The sequence below is a fragment of the Pteropus medius genome, unplaced genomic scaffold (genome assembly GCF_902729225.1).
Source record: "Pteropus medius unplaced genomic scaffold, Ma_sr-lr_union100, whole genome shotgun sequence".
Taxonomy (NCBI): Eukaryota; Metazoa; Chordata; class Mammalia; order Chiroptera; family Pteropodidae; genus Pteropus; species Pteropus medius.
The window spans coordinates 28,088,000-28,111,264 of record NW_024354875.1 but is presented as its reverse complement, the minus strand read 5'-3'; the positions used below and the strand labels follow the sequence as shown (position 1 = coordinate 28,111,264).

At 33.6% G+C, this 23,265-nt stretch overlaps 1 protein-coding gene across 1 annotated transcript in view; it reads left to right on the top strand.

Moving 5' to 3' along the window:
* Positions 1-23,265, top strand: part of SCN9A (sodium voltage-gated channel alpha subunit 9) — a 124,691-nt gene that overhangs the window by 46,093 nt on the left and 55,333 nt on the right. The window contains exons 2-11 of the mRNA XM_039855322.1: positions 48-355; positions 5,146-5,264; positions 5,622-5,711; positions 6,237-6,365; positions 7,823-7,914; positions 8,895-9,101; positions 16,707-16,770; positions 17,985-18,126; positions 19,628-19,834; positions 21,422-21,709. Of these exons, the coding sequence (XP_039711256.1) occupies positions 98-355; positions 5,146-5,264; positions 5,622-5,711; positions 6,237-6,365; positions 7,823-7,914; positions 8,895-9,101; positions 16,707-16,770; positions 17,985-18,126; positions 19,628-19,834; positions 21,422-21,709 (1,596 nt within the window). The 5' untranslated portion in view covers positions 48-97. The remainder of the gene's footprint in view (positions 1-47; positions 356-5,145; positions 5,265-5,621; positions 5,712-6,236; positions 6,366-7,822; positions 7,915-8,894; positions 9,102-16,706; positions 16,771-17,984; positions 18,127-19,627; positions 19,835-21,421; positions 21,710-23,265) is intronic.

Here is a 23,265-nt window from a genome sequence, read left to right as displayed (position 1 = left end):
CCTTGGCTGGCAAACACTTAAGGCTTTATTTCTTTGTTTCCACTTAGGCCTCTTATGTAAGGAGCTGAAGGAGAAATAAAATATACAGGATGAAAAGATGGCAATGTTGCCTCCCCCAGGACCTCAGAGCTTTGTCTACTTTACAGAGCAGTCTCTTGCCCTCATTGAACAACGTATTGCTGAAAGAAAAACAAAGGAACCCAAAGAAGAAAAGAAAGATGATGATGAAGAAGGCCCAAAGCCAAGCAGTGACTTGGAAGCTGGCAAACAGCTGCCCTTTATCTATGGGGACATCCCTCCAGGCATGGTGTCAGAGCCCCTGGAGGACCTGGACCCCTACTACACAGACAAAAAAGTGAGTTTACTGTGACTGCAGTGGTATGATCTCTGCTTTTTTTCTGTACAGAATGTTATTTTAAATTGAGATTAAGTAGAATTTAGGGGAAAACCACATCATGACAAATGCATTCAGAAAAAATACATATGTAGAATATTCAGATTACATATGTTCTGCCTTTCTGGACATGCCATAAATGTATACTGGTTGGAACAAGATAATCATCACCTTGAGAAGTAAGACCTAGGAATATGTCCAGAATGCATTTACATAGAGGTGACAGTTGAATCCATGGGCATATATAAGATCATTCGACTAGTAATGGAGTTTGGAGAGCTGCTTCATTTAGGGTATTGGAAAGAAAGAGGAGTTTGAGATAGTTGGTTAGAGAGTTAGGGCATGAGTCAGAAAATTTTCCTTTGTTCAACAAGGAAGGGAAAGAGTATCATAAAATTACACAGAAACTTGAAGATAGAGACAGGCTATTGGAATAAACAATGAGGATGCATTGTAACTTTTTGCAAGCAGTTTGTGTTGTACGATGGAAATCAAAGCAAGATAGTGTTGGATAGCAAATAAAAAGAGAAAGTAGGTGATGGTACGTGCATGTTGATAAATCTGAGAAATTTTCCACCAGAAAGATAGTCACTTGAGGTACCAAATCAATCGCAAGCCTTTTAAACATAGGGTATAAAGTAGCACATTCAAAAGTAAAGAAAATTTATTCTCACTCAGAAAAATGCAGAGGGCTGGAGTAGAGCTAGTTGCTGACATTATTGGACAAAGTACAAGCTACAGGTCAGATTGCATTTGCATTAGATAAGTGGAGAGAAGCCTTATTGTCTGAGGCTTGAGTGGCAGAAAAGAGGATGGTTTTAAAAATGTTATGTTGAGGTAAATGTAGGCTTATTAGAGGAAATGCATGTTCATGGTATCAATCTTTTCTATACTACAGGAGTGCAAATTGTTCTTGGAGAATCAATGTTGAGAGCAGCAGAGTAGAGATGGTGTTGATTGCATTAAGGGAATGGGAAACAGTTTGAAACAACTGCTAGAAGATTATTCTGTTGAAATGATGAAAAGGGGATTACAGTAATTTTTTGACATAGTAGCAGACACAACCAGGCTGAAGATGACAAAGAGGGGACAGTGAAGAATTAGATCAGCAGATTTTATAACTTTCTCCAACAATGCTTTGCTCCACAGCACCTGCAGACTTATTTTTGAGAGGTCAAGAAAGGCAGGATAAAGTCCATTTAAAAAATTAATTTGATTTGTTTAAGAAATAAATATAAGAGAATGTTTCTTGATAAGGTATCTAGCAAATAAAATAAAGAACATATTTGAAATGTCTTGAAAATATAAAATGTGATGGTGTTAATTTTTAATGGTAGAAACGCGTATGCCTCAGTGGTAGTTTTTATGAATAGCAATTTCTAATGTTTTGTTTCACGTTACAACCAGTGCTCAACAAGCTGATGGCACAACAATAGAAGAATATGTGAGAAGCCCTTGAGATATTGCACAACACGCTAGTTAACTGATCAGTATTCTGACACAGAAAGGAAGAATACTAATAGGTATTGAGGGTCTCTGCGTCAGGCATCAGACGTTTTATACAAATTAGTGCACATATTTCTCACAGCCTGATGAGACAGGAAGTAATACCTTGTTTTTAGATGGGATAAAGGGCTTATGGAAATAAAGTAACTTGCAAAATGTACACACTAGTACATTTTGCCATAGATTTTTAAATTCAAGTTGATTTAGTTCCCTACTGAAATATTCTATTATGCAACACCTCTTAGTTTAGTTTCTGTTGTGTAGCAACCACAATGCTAACAACTTTTAAAAAATGAATGAAATAATAAGTAAATAATGAAACAGGCAAAATAAGAAATACTTTCTCATTTTACTTATTACTTCATCCTGAAAAATTCCTGATACCATGGATACCTACTGCATTTCCCATTTCCAAAGAAGACAAGGATATTACTTAACCAGCTACTCCTTAAGGAAGAATGAATCTTTCTGGAATAATCCCCAAGTCAGAGGTATAAACTAATATTGGCTTAAAGTGACTTAGGAGGTAAGGAGAAAATGTTTGCATTCGAATGGAGAACAATAGACTTATTAACCAATGGAGTAATTTTAGCTATGTGATAGGCTGATTTTAATAGAGACTATTTGGGGTGGGCCTTGGCCCCAGCTTCTTTCAAATAATATAACCCCAACCATATCAAAAGCCTAACCCACACCTGCATCAATATACTTGGGTAGAACTAGGGCAAACAAAGTAATATGTCTTCATGGTCCTTTATTGCTAACATCTGAACAAATATATACAAAGAGATAACCAAGTCTTTTTATTTCCTTTTGTTTGGAGCTTTAAATTATCAACTTTCTGCGTCATGTCTCAGGTCATCAGACATTCCTGATAAAAGTAATTTTGACTTCTGCTTGTAGGTTTAGAGTTGACTTCTCTATAAAGTGATTCCTCAATATTTCATATTATTCACACTAATTGACAAAACTTTATGTCTGCTATATTAAATCATTGCTTGGATTAAAACTCTTAATGACCCATAATTTGACTTGGGTCTAGATTTTAATTTATCTTTGAGTTAATTATCAATGATTTGTTCAAACAAAGAATACTTAATAAACTAATGATAGAAGTTAGGGCTTCATTTTTATGTGTGATGAATATATAAGTACTTTTTAATAGTTATGTTGTACCTTTATTATAAGGAAAAGTTGTGTCTTTAGGAAAGAATAAATTATCGATCACCCCGTACTATAGATTTTAAGAGGTCAGATACATTATCTTATTATCTTCCTATAGTTGGTACCTTTTATGTTGCTTATAGTATTAGCAGCTGCTCCTGCTATTTACTAAGAATTTCCAATGTATTAGAAACTTAAAAATCTTCACAGACACTAAGTGCTAGCTCTCAGATTGCTGGATCTGGTATTAAGAATCATAGCCGTCCAACTCTAAAGTCTTTGCTCTTTAAGCACTGTAATTCTATACTTTTATGTTCAATAAATTTAAATAAATGAGCAAAATTAAAAAGAATTTATTCAGACTTTTATATTTATAGATTTGCTAATAGGATTTTAGAATTTACTAAAGAGACTCATACTGATCCTTAAAATTTCATGGGCATGCTTACTTTTCCTTCCTATAATTAACTCCTGGATGTATATAAACCCAGACATTCCTGAAGAAGTTTTTAATGTAAATGAAAATTGACTATTTAAATGGAAAACTAGCAAACTATTTTTTTTTTTTTTTTTTTTTTTAGTTTCAAGTATAGGGTAACTTGGTCTTGCCAAGGCTAGGTAATAATGTTGTGATTTTCACATGAGCCCAAGTGACCTCTGGTTCTAGAGTTCCCTTGATAATTCTGACGGACATGTCACTCTGTCTCCTCTTTACTCTCATACTCTTCCATTTGTATTTCTCTGTATGGCACATGTCAAATCTTATCTTATACTAGAGTTACTGTGTTCTTATCACTTTTCAAGGAAGTGCCTTGAAGGCAAAACTCATGTTTCATTTATGTTCAAACTCCTTTCATTGCCTCTTATGCCATAGGTGCTCACTACACAATTGTAGAAAATAATGGATGAATGACTTTTAACAAGTATAGTGTATTGAGATTTAATAAAACAGTAGTTGTACTCAAAGACTAGATATTAATTTAAAACTAATTTTCAATATAAAAGTGAGCTTTATGTTAGATTATGTTTAGACATACCTAGTATAGTGAAAGGGACCAGGAATATAAATGACATCTGAAAATAATAGATTCAGGTTCATTTTCTTGAGAATACTGCCATATACAATTAAAAAGGAAGATACTTGAACTTACGTCTCAAGTTTGGTGAAAACTGTTTATTACCAGAAGCCCACTCATAAACATATAAAATTTAGATTAAACAACAACAACAAAAAGGTAAAGTGATTGTCTGCTGAATAACACAAGTAATTAGCCTGCCAATGCAGAAAAATAAGACAAGGATTTGTACTTGGTCTTTCTGATTTCCAATCCAAAAACATTAGATTGTTTTAATATTTTGTTATTATGCTATTTATTTGTTTGGGTTTTAAATGTTTTAACTAAATACCAGAGACAGGGAGAATGTCACTCATTATGTAATGGTTATATAACATATTTTAAGAAAGTTTGGTTCTGTATGTATTATTTTTTAAAATTACTATGAATAGTAGCAAGCAAGTCCTTTATGTCCTTGTATTAGTATTACATCTAAAACAGGAACTGGGTAATAGAATTCTTCCAACTCTACTATTCCTTAAATTTGTGAAAATATTTTTTGAAAGAACTCATACTTTGGAACATTTACTACTAACAATGACAATAGCCAACAAGTATTAAAATTCTCAGAGTGTTATGGTAAAAATCAGGGAGAGCTAGTTTCTCTTTGGTTTGCTTGTAATACATCGTAATGAAAGAAGGAAGTTGTGTTTTAAACTAATTCCAGTGGCCACAAGTTATTGTTACTGATGTGGGTATTGAAGACACTATATTTTGGGAGCTCTAACCAATACATGCTCATAAATGGTTCACTTCTTAATTTGCTGAGAAGAAACGGACTGGAGCTCACTGGCCACCATGATGTACACAGCTACATAAATGGGTTTGGAAACACATTGTTTGAGTCTGCTGGCAGTACTTCTTTAATATGACACTACTGCATGGAGAGGTAAACTGCTGAGATTGATGTGCTAGATTAAAATTTTGGATTCTCAATTTTATCCTGTTTTCTTTTTGATCCTGCAGACTTTCATAGTATTGAACAAAGGGAAAGCCATCTTCCGTTTCAATGCCACACCTGCTTTGTACATGCTGTCTCCTTTCAGTCCTCTAAGAAGAATATCTATTAAGATTTTAGTACACTCATATCCTTTTTAAAATGCTTACTTGCAATGGTTCTTCAAAATGTAGTGTTTGCTATTTAAATCTATTTAAATATAGATTTGTGTCTTTTTGCACCTGAAAAGACTATGGTTTTAGTTTAATATTTTGATGTAGTATGGTGTAGGTCTCTGAGAAGATTGGATGAATGGCAATTTTAACATTTTAGGATAAATTACTTTTATCTATTACTCACTTGTTTAAAGAGATTTAAAAGAAAGACAAAGACTATAAACTTATTTACAGCTATTTTCTAAAGAAAAAGATTTCAGCAAACATTATTATCAAATATTCAAAGTTCCCACAGTGGCCTTTTGTCATGTTCCTTGATTCTAAGCTACCTTATTCGGCATGCTTATCATGTGCACTATTCTGACAAACTGCATATTTATGACCATGAACAACCCTCCAGATTGGACCAAGAATGTAGAGTAAGTGGGTATAAGTACCTTTTAATATAGTCTTAGTATTATCATTTTTATCCTTTTCCTACAAGGAAGTTATTACATTTATAAAAATTGTAGCGTTTATCTTCCTATGTTATAGAGTTACTTTCCTTTTATTTTTCTCTCCTCTGTGATATTAACCTGTTAGCAATAGAATAGAAGAATAAACTTATCAGATACTCTGCCTTGTTCTTAGGCATGTTACATATTGCTTATCTTGGAGTGTATTTCTAATATGAGCAGTGTAGGAATTTTCCAGGCAAATCTAATATTTATATTCTTAGTAAAATACTTCTACTTTCTATAAGAGTTTCTAAATGGACATTTTAAGGTTTTCTGTAAAGATCTTTACTTTAGTTTATTCTAATAGTTAGAATGGGTCTGTAAACTAGCAGTCACACTGCAATAGACGTCTCTCTTTGGTTGATTAGAAAAAAAAATTATTTATATAGATTTACATGGTGCTGTGTTCTTTTCATATTTAATATTCCAATGGATTCTTGTGTCTAGGTACACTTTTACTGGAATATATACTTTTGAATCCCTTATAAAAATTCTGGCAAGAGGCTTCTGTGTAGGAGAATTCACTTTCCTTCGTGACCCATGGAACTGGCTTGATTTTATCGTCATTGTTTTTGCGTAAGTACTACATTCAATTTTTTGAAATGGCACACTCGTGAAAATTTCAGACAACATCGTATTCCAGTAAGAACAGAGCTTTAGGATCTGACTTTTTCTGCATGTCTTGGTTGTGTTTAAAGAAAACTGTAAGAAAGCTAGTCATTTACAGGCAGATATTAATTTTTTTTGAAAATTAATATCTGCCTGTAATGCTGTCATATACTTTTGAGCAGTTCTTACTCAAAAGTATATGACAGCATTAAGATTGATCATCTCCCTCCACACCCAGCACTTGATAGACAGTCTATGTAGTGCCAGTTAGGTTCACACTTGTTCCAAGTTCTTATTTAAAAACTAATAAAACCTGTAAGAATCACAGAAAAAAACTCAGGCCTTCAATAATAAATATGATTTTCTTTTTATTAATCTATACTATTCAAGTCCTAATAAGTATTAAAATATAGAAGTAAATCTTTTTTAAGAGTTGTCACTGCATACTAAACTTAACATTAATGTACTGTATGTGTATCACGTAGGCATCCACAGTTTATTTTCAAGGGAAAACTATTACATTAACATAGAATTTTACTGTATTCATATTACTACTCATTTTCCAAATATATTTGTCAGAAACATTTTTTTAAAATCTCAGATCAAGGTACAGTATTTTTTGCTCTATCTTTTTGAATTGTGAAAGTAATGCATGTTCATTGGAGGAATTTAGACAATACAAAAGGGTCTTCAGATTTCTAGTCTCCAATTCCCTCACCCTTGTCCTGCCTCCCTTTCCACAATGAAATGTGACTGCTGCAGTTCCACCTACCACCTGCTGATAAGATAGCATTGTGTCAAACAGGGCTGTCTCAGGGAGTCTTCTTTTTTATTGAGGTAGAATTTACATACCATAAAATTTACTCTCTTAAAGTATAAAATTCAGTGTTTTTAGTATGTTCACAAAGTTGTACAACTATCATCACTCTGTAATTCCAGAATATTTTCATCACCCCCAAAAGCAGTCACTTCCATTCCCTCCTTCCCCCAGCCCCTGGAAACCACTCATTTATGTTTCATCTCTGTGGATTTGCCTGCTCTAGATATTTCATATGAATGGAATCATACAGTATGTGGCCTTTTGTGTCTAGCTTCTTTCAGTTTGCATATAGTTTTCAAGATTTGCCACTGATGTTTTATAGGGTTATTAAATATATCACCATAATGTTGAGGTCTAATAATTGAAGCATTTAATTGCTTTTTTAGGCATTTAAGTGTATGAAATAGTTTTAATAACATTTGTATTTTGCTCACATCAAATAAATCAAATTAAATTAAATTAAAAATTATGATAGAAAAAAATGACTTGCAGAATTATACCTTTAAATAAGATGTTCCACATGTAGGAAATACCTTGACTAAAGGCACAGGTAAGTATCATAGACTCTATCTAAATTTTGAATAACTCTGATTTAATTCTACAGGTATTTAACAGAATTTGTAAACCTAGGCAATGTTTCAGCTCTTCGAACTTTCAGAGTCTTGAGAGCTTTGAAAACTATTTCTGTAATTCCAGGTAAGAAGTGATTGGTGTGAAGCACTAGGCCACTTATAACTCCAACTATCTGGGAGTTGTTCTTTGTTTGTTTGTGCGTGTGTTGTCACTGTGTTTGTGTGTAAACTCCCTATTACAGATATGTGACAGAGTTTGTGGACCTGGGCAATGTCTCAGCGTTGAGAACGTTCAGAGTTCTCCGAGCATTGAAAACAATTTCAGTCATTCCAGGTGAGAGTGGGGTTAAACACTGGGGCTGACTTTGATCATTTGGACAAAAAAAAAGAAAAGCTTTCTTTTATGCAATTTCCATTAAATTTAATTTCTTGTTTTTCAGAATCCTTATTAAAAGTCAGCCTTTGAGTTTAATCAGTTGCATGGGTCTTAGAGGATGAAGATGGCCAATTGGCTCGTATCTCAACTTGAAATTTTCCCTCCTGTCTAACAGTTCATTTTCCATTTTGCTTATTCAGGAATGAAAATTTCAATTGGTTTTAATTGCTTTTCATGTAGATCAGAAAAGAGAAAAATATCAGCATGAAGGTACTGCATGACATATTATTTTATCTTTCCTCAACAAACCATTTCTTAACTGAAAGTTAGTAAGTTGTCACTATACGCTGCAATTCAGCCTCTTCTTTGTTTTAGCGCCATTATAGAGAGATGGTTTGTTTGACAAGCATTTACTGAATTAGAACTTTCAAAAATTATTCTTTACAAATGAGTGTGGATATGTTTTGAGCAACTAAATTATTTTTGACAATTTGGTTACTCTTTGGAAATATTTTACAATTTTTAATTATTTGCTGTAATATATAGAAATAAAAAATATATAAAACAGCAAATATACCCTTTTGACCTAGTGGGCTTTTTTTGAATTAGGTTATTTTAGGTCGTTGATTTGATACGATGCATGCATTTCTAGGAAAGCTTGTTTTTGTTTATTTCTCATTCAGAGGCTTTATTTCATTATGAACACCCTTTTTATCCCCTGTATTCAGGCCTGAAGACCATTGTGGGAGCCCTGATTCAGTCTGTGAAGAAACTCTCAGATGTCATGATCCTGACTGTGTTCTGTCTGAGCGTGTTTGCGTTAATTGGGCTGCAGCTCTTCATGGGCAATCTGAAGCACAAATGTTTGCGAACTACACTTGAAAATAATAAAACACTGAACATATCAGATACCCTTGAAGAAGACGACTATAGAAGTAAGACTATTGCTACAGTTGTTAATAGGTTACTATAAGGCTCAAAGCATTGGTCTCTTTTTAGAGTGTTGCTTTCATTTTAATTATTTCAAAATTATTCAACTATGTAGAAAGTGAATTTGGATTATATTAGGTTTTTATAAATCTGCCCAGTTCCAAACTTTCTAGCAGTCCTGGTATTGAAAACATGAGATATTTCCATAATTCTCAATTTCTATAAGATAAAAAAGAATAAATTTTCTCTAGAGAAACAAATTTAGCTATGAACTAATACTGTTAACCATTACATTTCATCATAAGATACATTTTATATACTATAGTTTTATTATATAATTCATAGTTATGTTTATTTTATAGTGTAATTTATTATGATAATATATTTATATGTGCATTATAGCTATAACATATACTCCTATTAATCATAATGTAATGATAATATTATCACATATTAAAATGTCTCAATAGTATTTCTAAAGATTCATATAAAGCAGAAGTTTACTTAGATTTATCAATACAATCCTTATATTATAATCAGTGATGACTTTCATGGTTCTTTCTAAGGACTTTCCTCAAACTAGCTAATGCATCACACCAAAGTTTAAGAACTAGTTTGGTAGATACCATGTGAAATGATCTGTATTCATAGTCCTAGAAGTCTGCTGAATTCACAACATATTTTATAGTATGTTACAGAAAACATGAACTGCATGGTTTCTAAACAATTATCCTCTAAGTCAGTTTCTCTCACTGAAGCTATTGATTAGTTTGGGTGAGAATGAGATCAAGCAAGATTGTGCTTTCTGTCTAACATCTGCAATATGTGTGTATGATGTTGCTCACATGAACCCATAAACCTTAGTAAATAATTGGATCCAGAGGAAGGGTGGAAATCAAGAAACCTCTCAGTTGTATGTGCCTGTGACAGAAGGATATTAGGGAGTAAAGGTCAGGATTCTCCTTGGATAATAAAGAATAGTATACATCATTTTATTTTTACTTTACTAAGTGTGTATTTTTTCAATCACTGGGAAGATAAAAGCAAATAAAACCTAGCTAACATACTATACTATACTATACTATACTATACTATACTATACTATACTATACTATACTATACTATACTTTACTATACTATATTATACTATACATTAGTTAATTTAATACTATAAATACTATAATACTATACTATTACTATAAATAGTTAAAACTATAAATAAGGAAAACAAAGAAAGCCTGAAACAAGAAAACAGGTTTTCAAGTAAAATATTTAATATAAATTTTCTTACTACCAGCCTTTGATGAGAAATTTAGCATATTTTCCTTCCTTTTTTATCTTTACTCATTTTTCCAGTTTCTGATTTTTATCAATATGATCTTAAATTTTATTTGCACTTTCCAAATAATTCTACTCCTCAGTTTATATGCCATAGAAGTAATATATCTTATGGGGAATTGTTAACATTTATGTTCTCTTTCGTGAATCAGTTTATAACTTTTACTTAAACTTAATTTTTTTTACTAGGATCACTACCATTCCTTTTATTCTGATTTTTCATTACATTACTGAATTTGTAATTTGAATGATGTTTTTAACCTTCTAGAATTGTTTTAAGCATTTTTTTTTTCAAAAAGAGTAAGAAAGAGCCTTTGAATTTTGCAGCGTGTCTTCATATTGGCTTTATACATGAGTCACAGCTTAGCTAACAATGAAATTTTATTCCATAATCCTTTCCCTCAATTCTGTACATTATTCTTGAATTTATTCTGCAATATAGTTTTAAAGAGAAGGTGTTTATGTCAAGTTTGACTTTGATTTCTTACATATTTTCTGTGTCATAGAAACCAGGTCTTACTATAATATTCATTCAGGCATTGATTTATTACCATGTGTTCATTAAGTGCTTCCTTAGAGCTATAGCAATGAAAATGAGAGCCTTAGCCCCTGTTTTCACAGAGCTTATATTCTAGTGGGAATGAAAGATTAAAAGTAGAGGACAGACAAATAGACAAAAAAATGTTGCAAGTTTCAATAAATACTGTACAAAGAAAATAAATCTCAGGAGCTGAGATACCAATTAAATGACAAAACCTCTTTGAGGAAGTGACATTTAAGAGGAAAACTAAAGGATAGTAAGAAGCCATAAAATAGTGTGTTGCAGGGGTGGGAGTGTGTGTATGGGGGCTGCTGCTTGAGGAAGAAGAAATAGCATATGGAAAGGCCCTGAAGTATTAGAGTTTACAGAATGGAAAAATAGCAGTGTGGTTAGACTTTAGCAAAGGAGAGACAGAATGGCAACAGAGAAATTAAGAAAAAAAGGCAGGGTCATATCATGAAGAATATTTTAGCCTATGGAAAGGAGTTTGGATTTTACTTTAAATGCAGTGGTTTTAATCACTTTGTGGAGAACTGCCGTATGATAGCGCAAAGGTGGATGGTAAATTAGAATAAGGAAGACCAGTTAGAATGATCTTTCTGTCATTCAAATAAGAGTAAATTGTGGCTTCATCTAGAGTGGTGGTGGGAATTGAAGGAAAAAAAAAGGTGAGTTCAAGATAAAATCTAGAACTTGCTGATGTTTTAGAGAAGAAGGGAGGCTTCAGGATGTCTTCTAGATTTCTGGCTGCACTAACTGAATTGGTGGCTATGGGAAATGAGGGAAGGGTTTGTAGGGAAAGTCATTATTAATCAGTTAAAATTGAGAAGTCATTGAGGCATCCAAGAGGAAATATAAAGTAGGCGACTGGAGATTTAAGTATAGAGATCAGAGGAACTATCTGGTTTGAAGATATACACTTCAAAATAATCAGCAAAAAAAATAAAGGAATATGTACACTCATACACATGCCCTTCTGAAAAACCCTAATGCTTATAAGAAGGTCAAGAATAGGCAACCTGGTATTTAAAGCATATTTGGCATTTAGAAGATTCTCAACTCCACAACCCTAGTGTCTAATATACAGGTAGAGGGGAGGACCCAGAAACGGACACAGTAAAGTAAGAAGCAAACAAAGATATAAATAGTGAAGTCAAGAGAAGAAAGTATGTTATGGGAAAAAAGGAGTGCTTGTGGTGAATGATGCTGCAAGATAAAGGATAAGGATGATGAAGATAGAGAAATATACATTAGTTTAAACGTGAAAATCATCAGAGACTTTTATGAAAAAATTGTAGTGAAGTAATAGGAGCACAAGGTCGGACTGAGGTGGTGACGGGGTGAAGAAAACATCAGAGAAGAGAAGACAGAATGTGTAGACAATTCTTCCAAGAAATTTGGCTGTAAAGAGAAGCAGAATATTGGGAGAAAAGGCTAGCATTTTTTAAAAAGATAGATTTTTATAGAAATGAGTGAGTATGGGTTAATAATTCAGAAGAGAGGGGAGAAGTCAAGTCCTTGAGAAAGTGGAAGAGCAAAGGGAAGAGACATCTCCACCATGGAAGCAGAAAGAAAGATGAAGGAGTGGACTGCAGAGTTATCAGCAAAGATTAAGTTAAACCCAGTGGCTTTTATTTCCTCAGAAAATGTGAGATAGGATAATTGCCTGAGAGTGATAGTCTGCAAGTTTGAGGAGAATGCACTATATGGTCATCTAGGGAATGGGACAGTTGTCTATTTTAGGTGTCCATTTGATATTAGAAATCACTTATTTAAAATATTCACTTGGGTGTGAAAATTTCTCTAATAACATTCAGGCACTTGGGAGCAAGTATGGAGAAGGTGGATGCTGGATTGATCATGTGTAGGATTTGAGTTCTGCCAGGTTAGTGTAATCGACTGAGAGAGATGCATGGAAGTTGAGGAAACTATAAGAATGATGATAATGAGTGCCTGTGGATTCTAAACTGGACAAGTGGTGAGGTAAATGAATTGGAATTCTCGAAGATATCAAAGAATTATAATGGTAAACACAACCTACATAGAAAGCCTAAACATATTCTAAAACCGTTTTCTGGTGCCTACAGCAAAGCCTTTTTGGAGGTGCTTTTTAAATTCATTATCAAAAAATAAGCCCATTGTCCAGCTTCATGTTTAAAAACATACAATTTATAGATTTCCCTTCGTGCTATGTGTGCTGTCTACTTTGATATTCATGTGTCTTCCTTCTTGCTACTATAGATGAAGCAAAGGTTCATTTGCACAATTTGTAGCTTAATTTCTAGTTACTATTGTCTAGTTCTATTGAGATAAAGGGGGTTAGTTTCTTACTCTTATTTTCTGAATGTTTGATATTTAATAGAACAGTTCTATTCTGTGAAGAACCACAGTACTGGTCTGCACTACTGTCAGGGCTGTTCTTGTCTCCTTCATGAATTCCTCTTTCCTTGTGGGGACTACATTTCCCAGAATGAAATGTATCACTTGCAGGCACTCTACCTGTACCTCAGCCCCTGCACTAGTTTTCTGAGTTGACTTATTATCACCCCTTGGTTGAGGAATAAACCCTTGACTCTGAAAGCCCAAGCCATACATTGCTACTACAAAGTGTCCTTTTGAACCAAGTCAGATAAAGCTAATCATATGTAGGTCATCAATTATGTTTTACTATTCTGTTCCATTAGCCTTGAAATTAATAGAAAATTTCCCCAGAATCTGCACTAAATTAGAGTACTAGATTTTGGTTGTGTGAATTGTAATTTTCTATTTCTTTTTCACCCTATATATGTTTTACTGTTGAGACTTATTCATTACTACCTACGCCTTTGCCATTATACTGCATTGCATTTATTTAACAACTTTATTGAGGAATAATTCACATACTGTAAAATTCCCCACTTTAAAGAGTATATATAGTTCAGTGTTTGTTGTTATAGTCACAGAGTTGTGCAACTATCATCACAATCTAATTTTAGAATATTTCACCTTCCTCAAAAGAAACCCTGTATTCATTTGCAGTCACTCCCCAGCCCTTGACAACTGCTAATCAATATACTTTCTGCCTCTATGGATTTACCCGTTCTGAACATTTCATGTAAATGAAATCATTCAATATGTGGCCTTTTGCATCTGGCTTCTTTCATTTAGCATATTTTCAGGTTTCACCCATGTAGCATGTAGCAGTAACTCATTCCTTTTTGTGCTAAATAATATTCCACTGTATGTATATAGTACATTTTGTTTATTCATTCATTAGCTGATAGATATCTGGGTTGTTTCCAGTTTTTGCTGGTTGTGAATAATGCTGCCGTGAACATTTGAGTGTTAAGTTTTGCTGTGGACATATTTATTTTTTTGCATTACATTTTCCATTTACAAGTTAGCCTTAAATTCTCTTGAGGCTAACTAGCCTAATAATTTAAGTCTAGTTATTTAGGAATTATTTAAAGCATTCCACAACACCAGAGTAAGCTACTGTTGTTGCTTTACCTTTCATCATCCCTGTGCTGAACTGAGTATATTAGCCCTGCAACATGTTCACACAGGCAGCTCTAGAGCTCTTATAAAACAGTTTCTCGATGATTGGTAAACATGAACTTGTGTTACTTTAAAGGATAATTCTAAAGCAATCCTTTCATAATAAAAATATGGAAATTTTGTATAAAAATTGCATCTTAACCTCCTCCATTCTCATTCTGCCATGCCTACTCTCTCTGAGGCACAGGATTTTTTAAAGTTGTTCATGCACCTTCTCACCTAAAATTTCACCTCAAACGAAGAGACTTTATTGTTTTATTTATGTCCTCTAAGATTTGTATATTTTGTGTAAGACAAAATAATGATGTGTAAGTCAGTCAGTATTACCTGAAATTGTTTAATACTTTAATAATGATAGCTGCTGCTCTTTGAGCAGCTGTATAGAATGTGTGGATCATTGTGTAAAGTGCTTTACATGCAATATCCTATTTATATTATACCACAGCTCCACAAAGTAAGTATCCTTATCCATGTTGTACAGATGCAGTAACTGAATCTTCAAGTTACAGTAAGATAATTCACTTATGTAGGAAGAGGTAGAAGCAACATACAAATCCAAGTATATCTAACTTCAAAGCCTCTTCCACTATTATTCCAAAAGCCTCCTAATAACTACATCTTTATTCCTTTGACTTGAGCCAAATAGGAAGTTGGGTCCTTATATAAAAGAATGGATTTTTTCTTTTAGTCCTTTATACTCTTACTATGCATAGTTGGATCAGCCCCTCTCTTAAGAATAAGCCTTCATAATGAATGGAGGAAGAGATAATGAGTTCCTTTACACCAGAAAATGGGCATAAAAGGTACCATGAAAAGGAAAAATGTGCATTTATTTCACTTACATATTCTCAGCATTCAGAATTTAATAAGTCCTATAAGTATTGATTGGTGAATCAACAATGGGAGAATTTCTGAAAACAAATTTTGTTCACTTACAGTGTTGCTTTGCTGGCTCCACCTCTCCTAGAGTGCCTTGGGAGTCAGTAGGGGGCTCCCTTCCTCCCCTTCTCTGTCCTAGCTAAACTTTCTCTCCGGGTTTACTCATCAAGTCCCATCAAGTCCACCTTCTTGATGATAACCCTCATCTTTAGATATCGCCATCCTTGATAACTCTGCTGACCTCAAGACTTTTATATCAATCCACTCACCTACTTTACAAATATAGTTTAATTCCTAATAATCATCTCAAACAAAGAACAGCTAAAACAGAGGTCCTGGTTTTTTTTTCAGGCCATTTCTTGCCCCAGTCATCCTCATCTCAGTAAATGGCATCACCATTTTCCCAGTTGATACATCCTCCTCTGCACACCCTTCAAGCACTCTATCAGCAAATCCTGTTCACTTTATTTCCATTCCCTTCTCTCCATATCCACAGTTACTCTCTGAATTGAAGCCATGACACCTCTCACTATAGTCACTCAACTAGTATCCCCACTTCTACACTTGCTCTCCTATACAGTCCATGGTCCACAAAGCAACCACAGTGACATTTTAAAATGTTAATTATTATCTCATATCTCTACTTTCCATTTCTATTACTTCTAATCATATTTAAAATTCAGATTCCTTTTCATGACATGCAAAGCTTTACATGATCTGGCCCCTACTTACCTCTGCCATCACAGTCCTCCCCACTCACTACACTGTAACCAGGCTGGCCATATTGCTGTGTCTTCCATACATCAACTTCATTTCTGCCTCGAGGCCTTTGCTCTTGCCCTTTAGACTGCCAAGATTATCTCGTCACTATGGCCTTTGAATGGCTGGCTTCTTTGTAGCATTTAGGTCCCAGATCATATATCATCTTTTTAGAAAAGCCTTCCCTGACCACGTTTTATTAAATTGTGTTACTTTATCTTCTTTAGGGCATTTATCATTATCTAAAAATACCCTGTATATTTATTTATCTACTTGTTAAATGTCTTTCTCCATCCCTAAACTCTATCCTTACCTAAACATAAAGAGAGCTTCATAAAACTAATGATTTTGTTATCATGGTTATCATTGTATTTATTGTCTGGCCCATAAGAGGTTATCAATAAACATTTGAGGGAGAATATAATAAATGAATGCATATTGCCTGAGATCTGGCTTAAATGTGTGTGAATATGTCTATATTAATGAATTTACCTGCTGTATCACTCATAAGGCTTATCTTCTATAACCTTATATTGTTCAATTTCTTCCTTAACAGAATATTTTTATTACTTGGAGGGATCTAAAGATGCTCTCCTTTGTGGTTTCAGCACAGACTCAGGGTATGTAATATTTGTTTTTAGTCTATAGGCTACAAAAAAGGGAAAAACATAATTAGTTTGCTGATAAGGACCTTTGATTCTATATCGTTTTCATATATTTCATGGCATGATTTGACTCATTCTATTTTATAGAGGGTCCAGACTTTATAATGTTTATAGTTACTACATACCTTTGAAAGCAAGACTTGGAGATGGTGCTCAAATCAAACAAGGTGTACATCATATAAATCTTAAGAAAGTAGAAAAAAACAATTACTTCCAGAAAACCCACCAAAAGTTGGTTAGATAGTTCTTAGCCTTACTTCTTTCTGGAAAGAAGTGACAAAATTAATTTTTCTTTCCATCCTCAAATTTCACTCATTCTCCAATCAAGTATGACTCATGGATGACTGAATGCAGTGATATTTTGGCCACTCTAAACAAAAGTGTCCCATGGACGTGGGTAAAGATAGTGTAAGAATCTCATATTAATGCAAATACCCATCTTGCTGTTTCTTCTTCACACCACTTCATTCTGCTGCAGGACCTTTGGTCTTGTTCTCCCCTGCCCCTTCACTAGGTTCGGTGTGCACAGGGAACACAGAAATAAACAAGATAAGGTTACTGCTCCCACAGATACCTCAGAACACGATGTTTGTTTGGCATCATAGGTACCACGCCACCAATTTTAGAAAGAAAAAAGTCTTAAAGCTGCAAATTTTTATCTACTTACACGATTGCTATATTTTGACATACTTGATACTGATTCACTCCAAGAATAATTCGGAGAAACAAATTTTTATGAGAGGTCTGTATGTCAATTTTTTATAATACAAGAATGATTTATATGACATCTGGTGACAGTTTCCAAGTTTTGCTAGTGACAATGGTGATTAGCAGCTACCATTTATTAAATGCTTTATATGTGCACAAACTAGGCTAGGTAATTTGCATACATTATCTTCTTTAAACTTAGTAGCAATCTTAACCTTTTGCGATAGGTGTTATTATCTCGTTTTCACAGAAAGAGAGTGCCAGGACTTGGAATTTAAGTAATTTGACAAAGTCAACAACTTGTCAAACCCAGTTATTCCTGACTCCAAATAATGTGTTCTTAATCATTGTTCAATATTATCCCCCTAGAATAGGAACTTTGAGTTTCCCACTTTTTTGTGGTACTATTTAGGTTGCATCCTGAAGATACTCTGACTTGTGATATTCTTTTTCGCTTGTAGTCAGTGTCCAGAAGGGTACACATGTGTGAAAGTAGGCAGAAACCCCGACTATGGCTACACAAGCTTTGACACTTTCAGTTGGGCCTTCTTAGCCTTGTTTCGGCTAATGACCCAGGATTACTGGGAAAATCTTTACCAACAGGTGAGTGCCAAGAGAAGCATTCATTGCATATCTAATGTATGTTCCTTATCAGCTTTATATATGTGGTTTATTCAATTTAGAATGGAGAAAACTCTATTGTCTTATTACTAAAATTAGACATTCTCTATTTCCAGTACTATTAGAATGGATAGTTCTTTAATCATAAATTTTTTCTTATCTTTTCTGGACTTATTTGGTGTCGGACTTCCAGCCTCCAGAACTATGAGAAACATATTTCTGTTGTTTAAGTCACCTGATCTGTAGCATTTTGTTATGGCAGCCCTAGCGAGCTAATAATACAAGATTTAAAGACTCAATTCACTTATTTAAATTTTCTTCTCCCAACTCAGTTGCTCTTTGCTCTAGACTTTCATGCCCTTCGAATATTCTCTAATTTATACCATCCATCTCTTGTATGGTAATTGTTAATTCTCATGATCATCTCCTCTAACTTGAATGTAGATTCTTAGCAACTTACCCCAAGATGAAGGAGACCAAAAATGATTACTCTGTATTAAACTTAACAAATCACTTTTCTCAAATTGCCACAGATACTTCTTTTGGCCTGTTTTATGTTTACTTAGTTATAAGTGAATACAGAAATTACATAAAAATATACTTCACAGGAAAAAAAGAAATACAAATGACTTTTTAAAGTATTCAAAAAGATGCTCATCTTTACTGCAAATTAAAATGAGTGACAGATTTTTTTTTTACCTGTCAGGATGACAAAGATCAAAAAGTAGATGAAAAGAGAGAGTACTGTCTGACTGAGATATGTGGAGGCAGACATTCTCATGCATTGCTGGGAGCTACTAGAGAGAGTAACATGGGAAATGCTATGAAAATTATAATTAATATACCTGTTGACCTAACAATTATACGTACTAAGAAGTTATCCAATACAAGACATCAGTAACTGATAAAAGAATTGAGTAACTAGGCATCAGAGATAGGAGAAAGAGACTTATTTCTCATTGAATACCTATATCATTTGAATTTTTTATTTATTATATTTTAACTTTTTAGTGAATGTTAATTTAAAATAAATGTAAGTTTATACAATAAGGTATAAACTTGTCCCTCTTGCGTGAACATAATACATCATCATTAGTACTTCTTGTTAAAGATAGAATTTCATCAGTAAAAGAGACTATAGAAATTATCTGGTCTTATAATTTGCAAATGAGCAAAGCAGCTAGTTTTTGAGTAATTTTCAGACTGGGGAAAACTTTTCAGGATTATTATGCTTAATAATAATTGAGAATCATACTTAATTTTAGTACGAATTTAACAGATTGCTATATCCTTTGTACTGGAAAGGTGTGTATTTTAATACTGACTGTTTTCCATGATGATGTTTTAATCCTTTTACATTTTTATAACATGAAATTTTACAGAACTTCCCAAATCACTCATGCCAAATAGGCCATTCAAGTTGAAAGAATTTACCACAAACAACCTTTGTGTTATTAAAATAATTATTTCCACTCTTCCCTAGACCCTACGTGCTGCTGGGAAAACCTACATGATCTTCTTTGTGGTGGTGATTTTCCTGGGATCCTTTTATCTAATAAACTTGATTCTGGCTGTGGTTGCCATGGCCTATGAAGAACAGAACCAGGCAAACATTGAAGAAGCTAGGCAGAAAGAGTTAGAATTTCAACAGATGCTAGATCGACTTAAAAAAGAACAAGAAGAAGCTGAGGTATTGTTATTTGGTTTAAAATTCTTCCTAGAAGTACAAGGGCAAAAAGGGAACAACAAAAGCCCTGTGATCAATGCTAGGACTTCCCCAGGGTGATTTTCTTTAATGGATTCCTTTATATAAACTGAATTCTCATTCTGATGTGGTCGAAGGAATCGACTCTGGATTGACTTACAATTGGCATCTGACCCATTCCAGCTTCCCCCATAATCTGCTCACTCTGGCACAGAGAATGTTCTAAGCTGTTCTTCCTTAACCTGTTACCCACAATTCCTCAGTGTATATGGCATTATGAAAAGTCCCAAGACATGATGTATTTCTCCAGAACAATTGTACCATAAAGGTTTAGGGAAAATTATTTTAATGTTAAAGTTAACAGATGCTCTATGGGGTAGAAAGCAAAATGTGCATCAATTTTTTTTTTAATTTTGCAAGGATTTTCAAGATAATATGTGAGATGTTAAAAAACCATACTTACGGTTGTGGCCATTTTAGGCTAGGTCAAAAATTCTTGAGGATCTCCTTAATCTTTTCTTCTAAAGAGTACTTCAGTGGAAAAGTTTGAGGTCTATACTAAGAAAACCAAATTTAAAATATTCAGAATGAGTCTTAAAACTTGTTTGATGTTTTGACCTAGTTAAATCTCTTCAAGGAATCTAAGCTATTAGGGAGAGGGTAGTAACCTCTAACGCATAGAACCTTTGATGCAGAAAGATGTTCAGTGAAGTATCTATAATATTAAAAATCAGAAAGCATTAAAATTTTCAAAAATTAGAAAATGATTAAGAGGATTATGATATTTTTGTAGTTTGGAAGATACAAAACATAATTTTAGTCTCCATAAAATTATATGTTTTAAGAATATTATGATAGGAAAATATCAATATAACAATGTATTAAGTAGTAGGATACAAAATTGAGTATAAGTTATAAACAATTTAAAAATTATATATATATAATAAGACCTGAAGGAATATTAACACCAATTATTTCTAGGCTGTAGGATTATGAATGATTTTTATTTTTTATTGACTATATATTTATTTTTTTAAGTTTTACAGAGATTTATTATTATAAAGGCATAGGTAGCATTAGGTTATCTCGGCAGTTTCCTAGGGAACCCCTAGAAGAATCTTTCATTTTCTTGACATACTATTCTGTAAAAATTATTTTTAATATTCAGACAACTTGTTCTTCATTAAACTATAGAGTGCTTTATTCTTTTGATAATATTGAGTTAATTACCTGAACAAGATACACAAATTATCTTATCACATAGTTTAAGTTTTATATTCCAAAAGTACTTAGTAAAGCTTTTACATATATTATTTAAGATTGCTTTACTATAATATAGTAATAGTATGTAATAGATTAATTTTAAAGCACAATAGGACTTTATTACAAAGCAAGAGAAGCAATAAATATATATTTTGTAAGCTCTCTGGTCATAGTGTAAAGAAAATGACATTACTTCTTGTATAAGGAACATGATTATATAAACAATATAATTAAATTCATGGTACAGAGGTGCCCTATCATCAAACTTTATAAGTGACTCACTGTATGTGTGACCTCTGGGTCCAATAGGCAATAGCGATGGCAGCAGCTGAATATACGAGTATCGGGAGAAGCCGAATTATGGGCCTCTCTGAGAGTTCTTCTGAAACATCCAAACTGAGCTCTAAAAGTGCTAAAGAAAGAAGAAACAGAAGAAAGAAAAAGAATCAAAAGAAGCTCTCCAGTGGAGAAGAAAAGGGAGATGACGAGAAATTGTCCAAATCAGAATCGGAGGAGAGTATCAGGAGAAAAAGTTTCCACCTTGGTATTGAAGGTCACAGGCGAGCACGTGAAAAAAGATTGTCTACCCCTAATCAGGTACCATTGACTCTATCAAATGTACATCCCCAGAGGCAGGATTATAGAGCCAGCTGTTTAATTCTGAGGGAAGAGACCTCAGGAGAGGAGAGTGAATGACTTCAGTGGTATGTTTTTGGGTAAAAACCTATCGATTGCTGGGCATTTATGGTAAGAACATGGGTGTATGTAGTTTTCCATTTAAGTTTGTAAGGAACTTATAGTTTTGGAATTGTCATATGTTCTCCAACAAACAGATTTTCAAAAAAAAATATTCATGAGAACCATTGTAGAAATGGAGAAATTATTTATACTATACATTAACGTTTACATTTTTATTTAGTCTATTTCATAGGGCCTATATTGATTAAAAATTAACTTTAGGTTAGGTTTTTCTTTTTTCTTTACTACTTTGGTAATGTATCACCCGAACATCACTTACCCGAGCTGAAAAGTTTGGAGACATCTATTGATAGTCTCTACCTGCAACTGCATCATATACTAACATCTAGTCCGATAGTCTGTTATTTCTGCTTATGTAGAATTTCTCTTTCCCTTTCGTTCATTTTCTGCTGAAACCTCCATATTTCAGATCTCTTTACATACATACCTCCAAGAGGAACCATTGCTTCTATTCTCCTTAATACTTCCTTGTTTTCCATTGCACAGCCCCTCCAAATCATTTTTCTAAATCAAAGCTATTCCTCTGCTCAAACTCAAAAAAAAAAAAATCTCCATTGAGTAACTGCTGACTAGAGAACAAGACCTACATGTTATCCATGCCATGAACGGCTTCAGTTTCATTTCCCGCCTTTCTACACCTTTGTGTACACTCAGTCCACCATGATTTTTCACTCTCACTTACATGCCCTAACTTTCATGCCTTTGATAATTAGCACACATGGTTTCTCTTAGTGGGATTATTTTCTTTCTCGTTTTTCCTCCTGGCATAGTACCACTCATTCTTCACTCATTTCCTTAGGTGCCACCCATCCCCCCAAATTTCCTTTGTCCTCTCCACTGCTCTCCATCAGCGCTTCCATGCCTCACTCACAATTACTATCCTTCTAATCTACATCTTCATTTAGAATTCCTAGCTTCTAATACTTAAGTCTGTAAGAACCTGTCAGATATGCATAGAAATAAAAGAGTCCCTGCCTTTGAAAAATTTCATAATTTTGTTAGTGAGACAGAATTTGAATACCTGCAATAGCAAGAAAAATAAATATGACAAGAGCCGTCCAAGCTAGTTTCAAGGCAAAGATCTTGTTATACTAATTTTTTATCTCTCACTTATACCTGCCACTCTGTCCTTTACATAGTAAGTACTAATGTTTATTGAATTATATATTTCCAAAGACTATGCATTCAGTTTGGTTTATAGCCACAGTTTATCTTAGACAAGAGTCACGTAAGTGTGACCTCTTCCTCTCTTTGATATTGGGCAATTTCTTTTCCAAGTTCTAATATTTTATGACTGTGTAGACCCCCTAGTAGTAAAAGGTCTTTCTTAAGACACCTTAACTGAGCTCTTAGTGTATAAGGTGAAGTTTTAAACAATGGAATGCAAAGAAGCA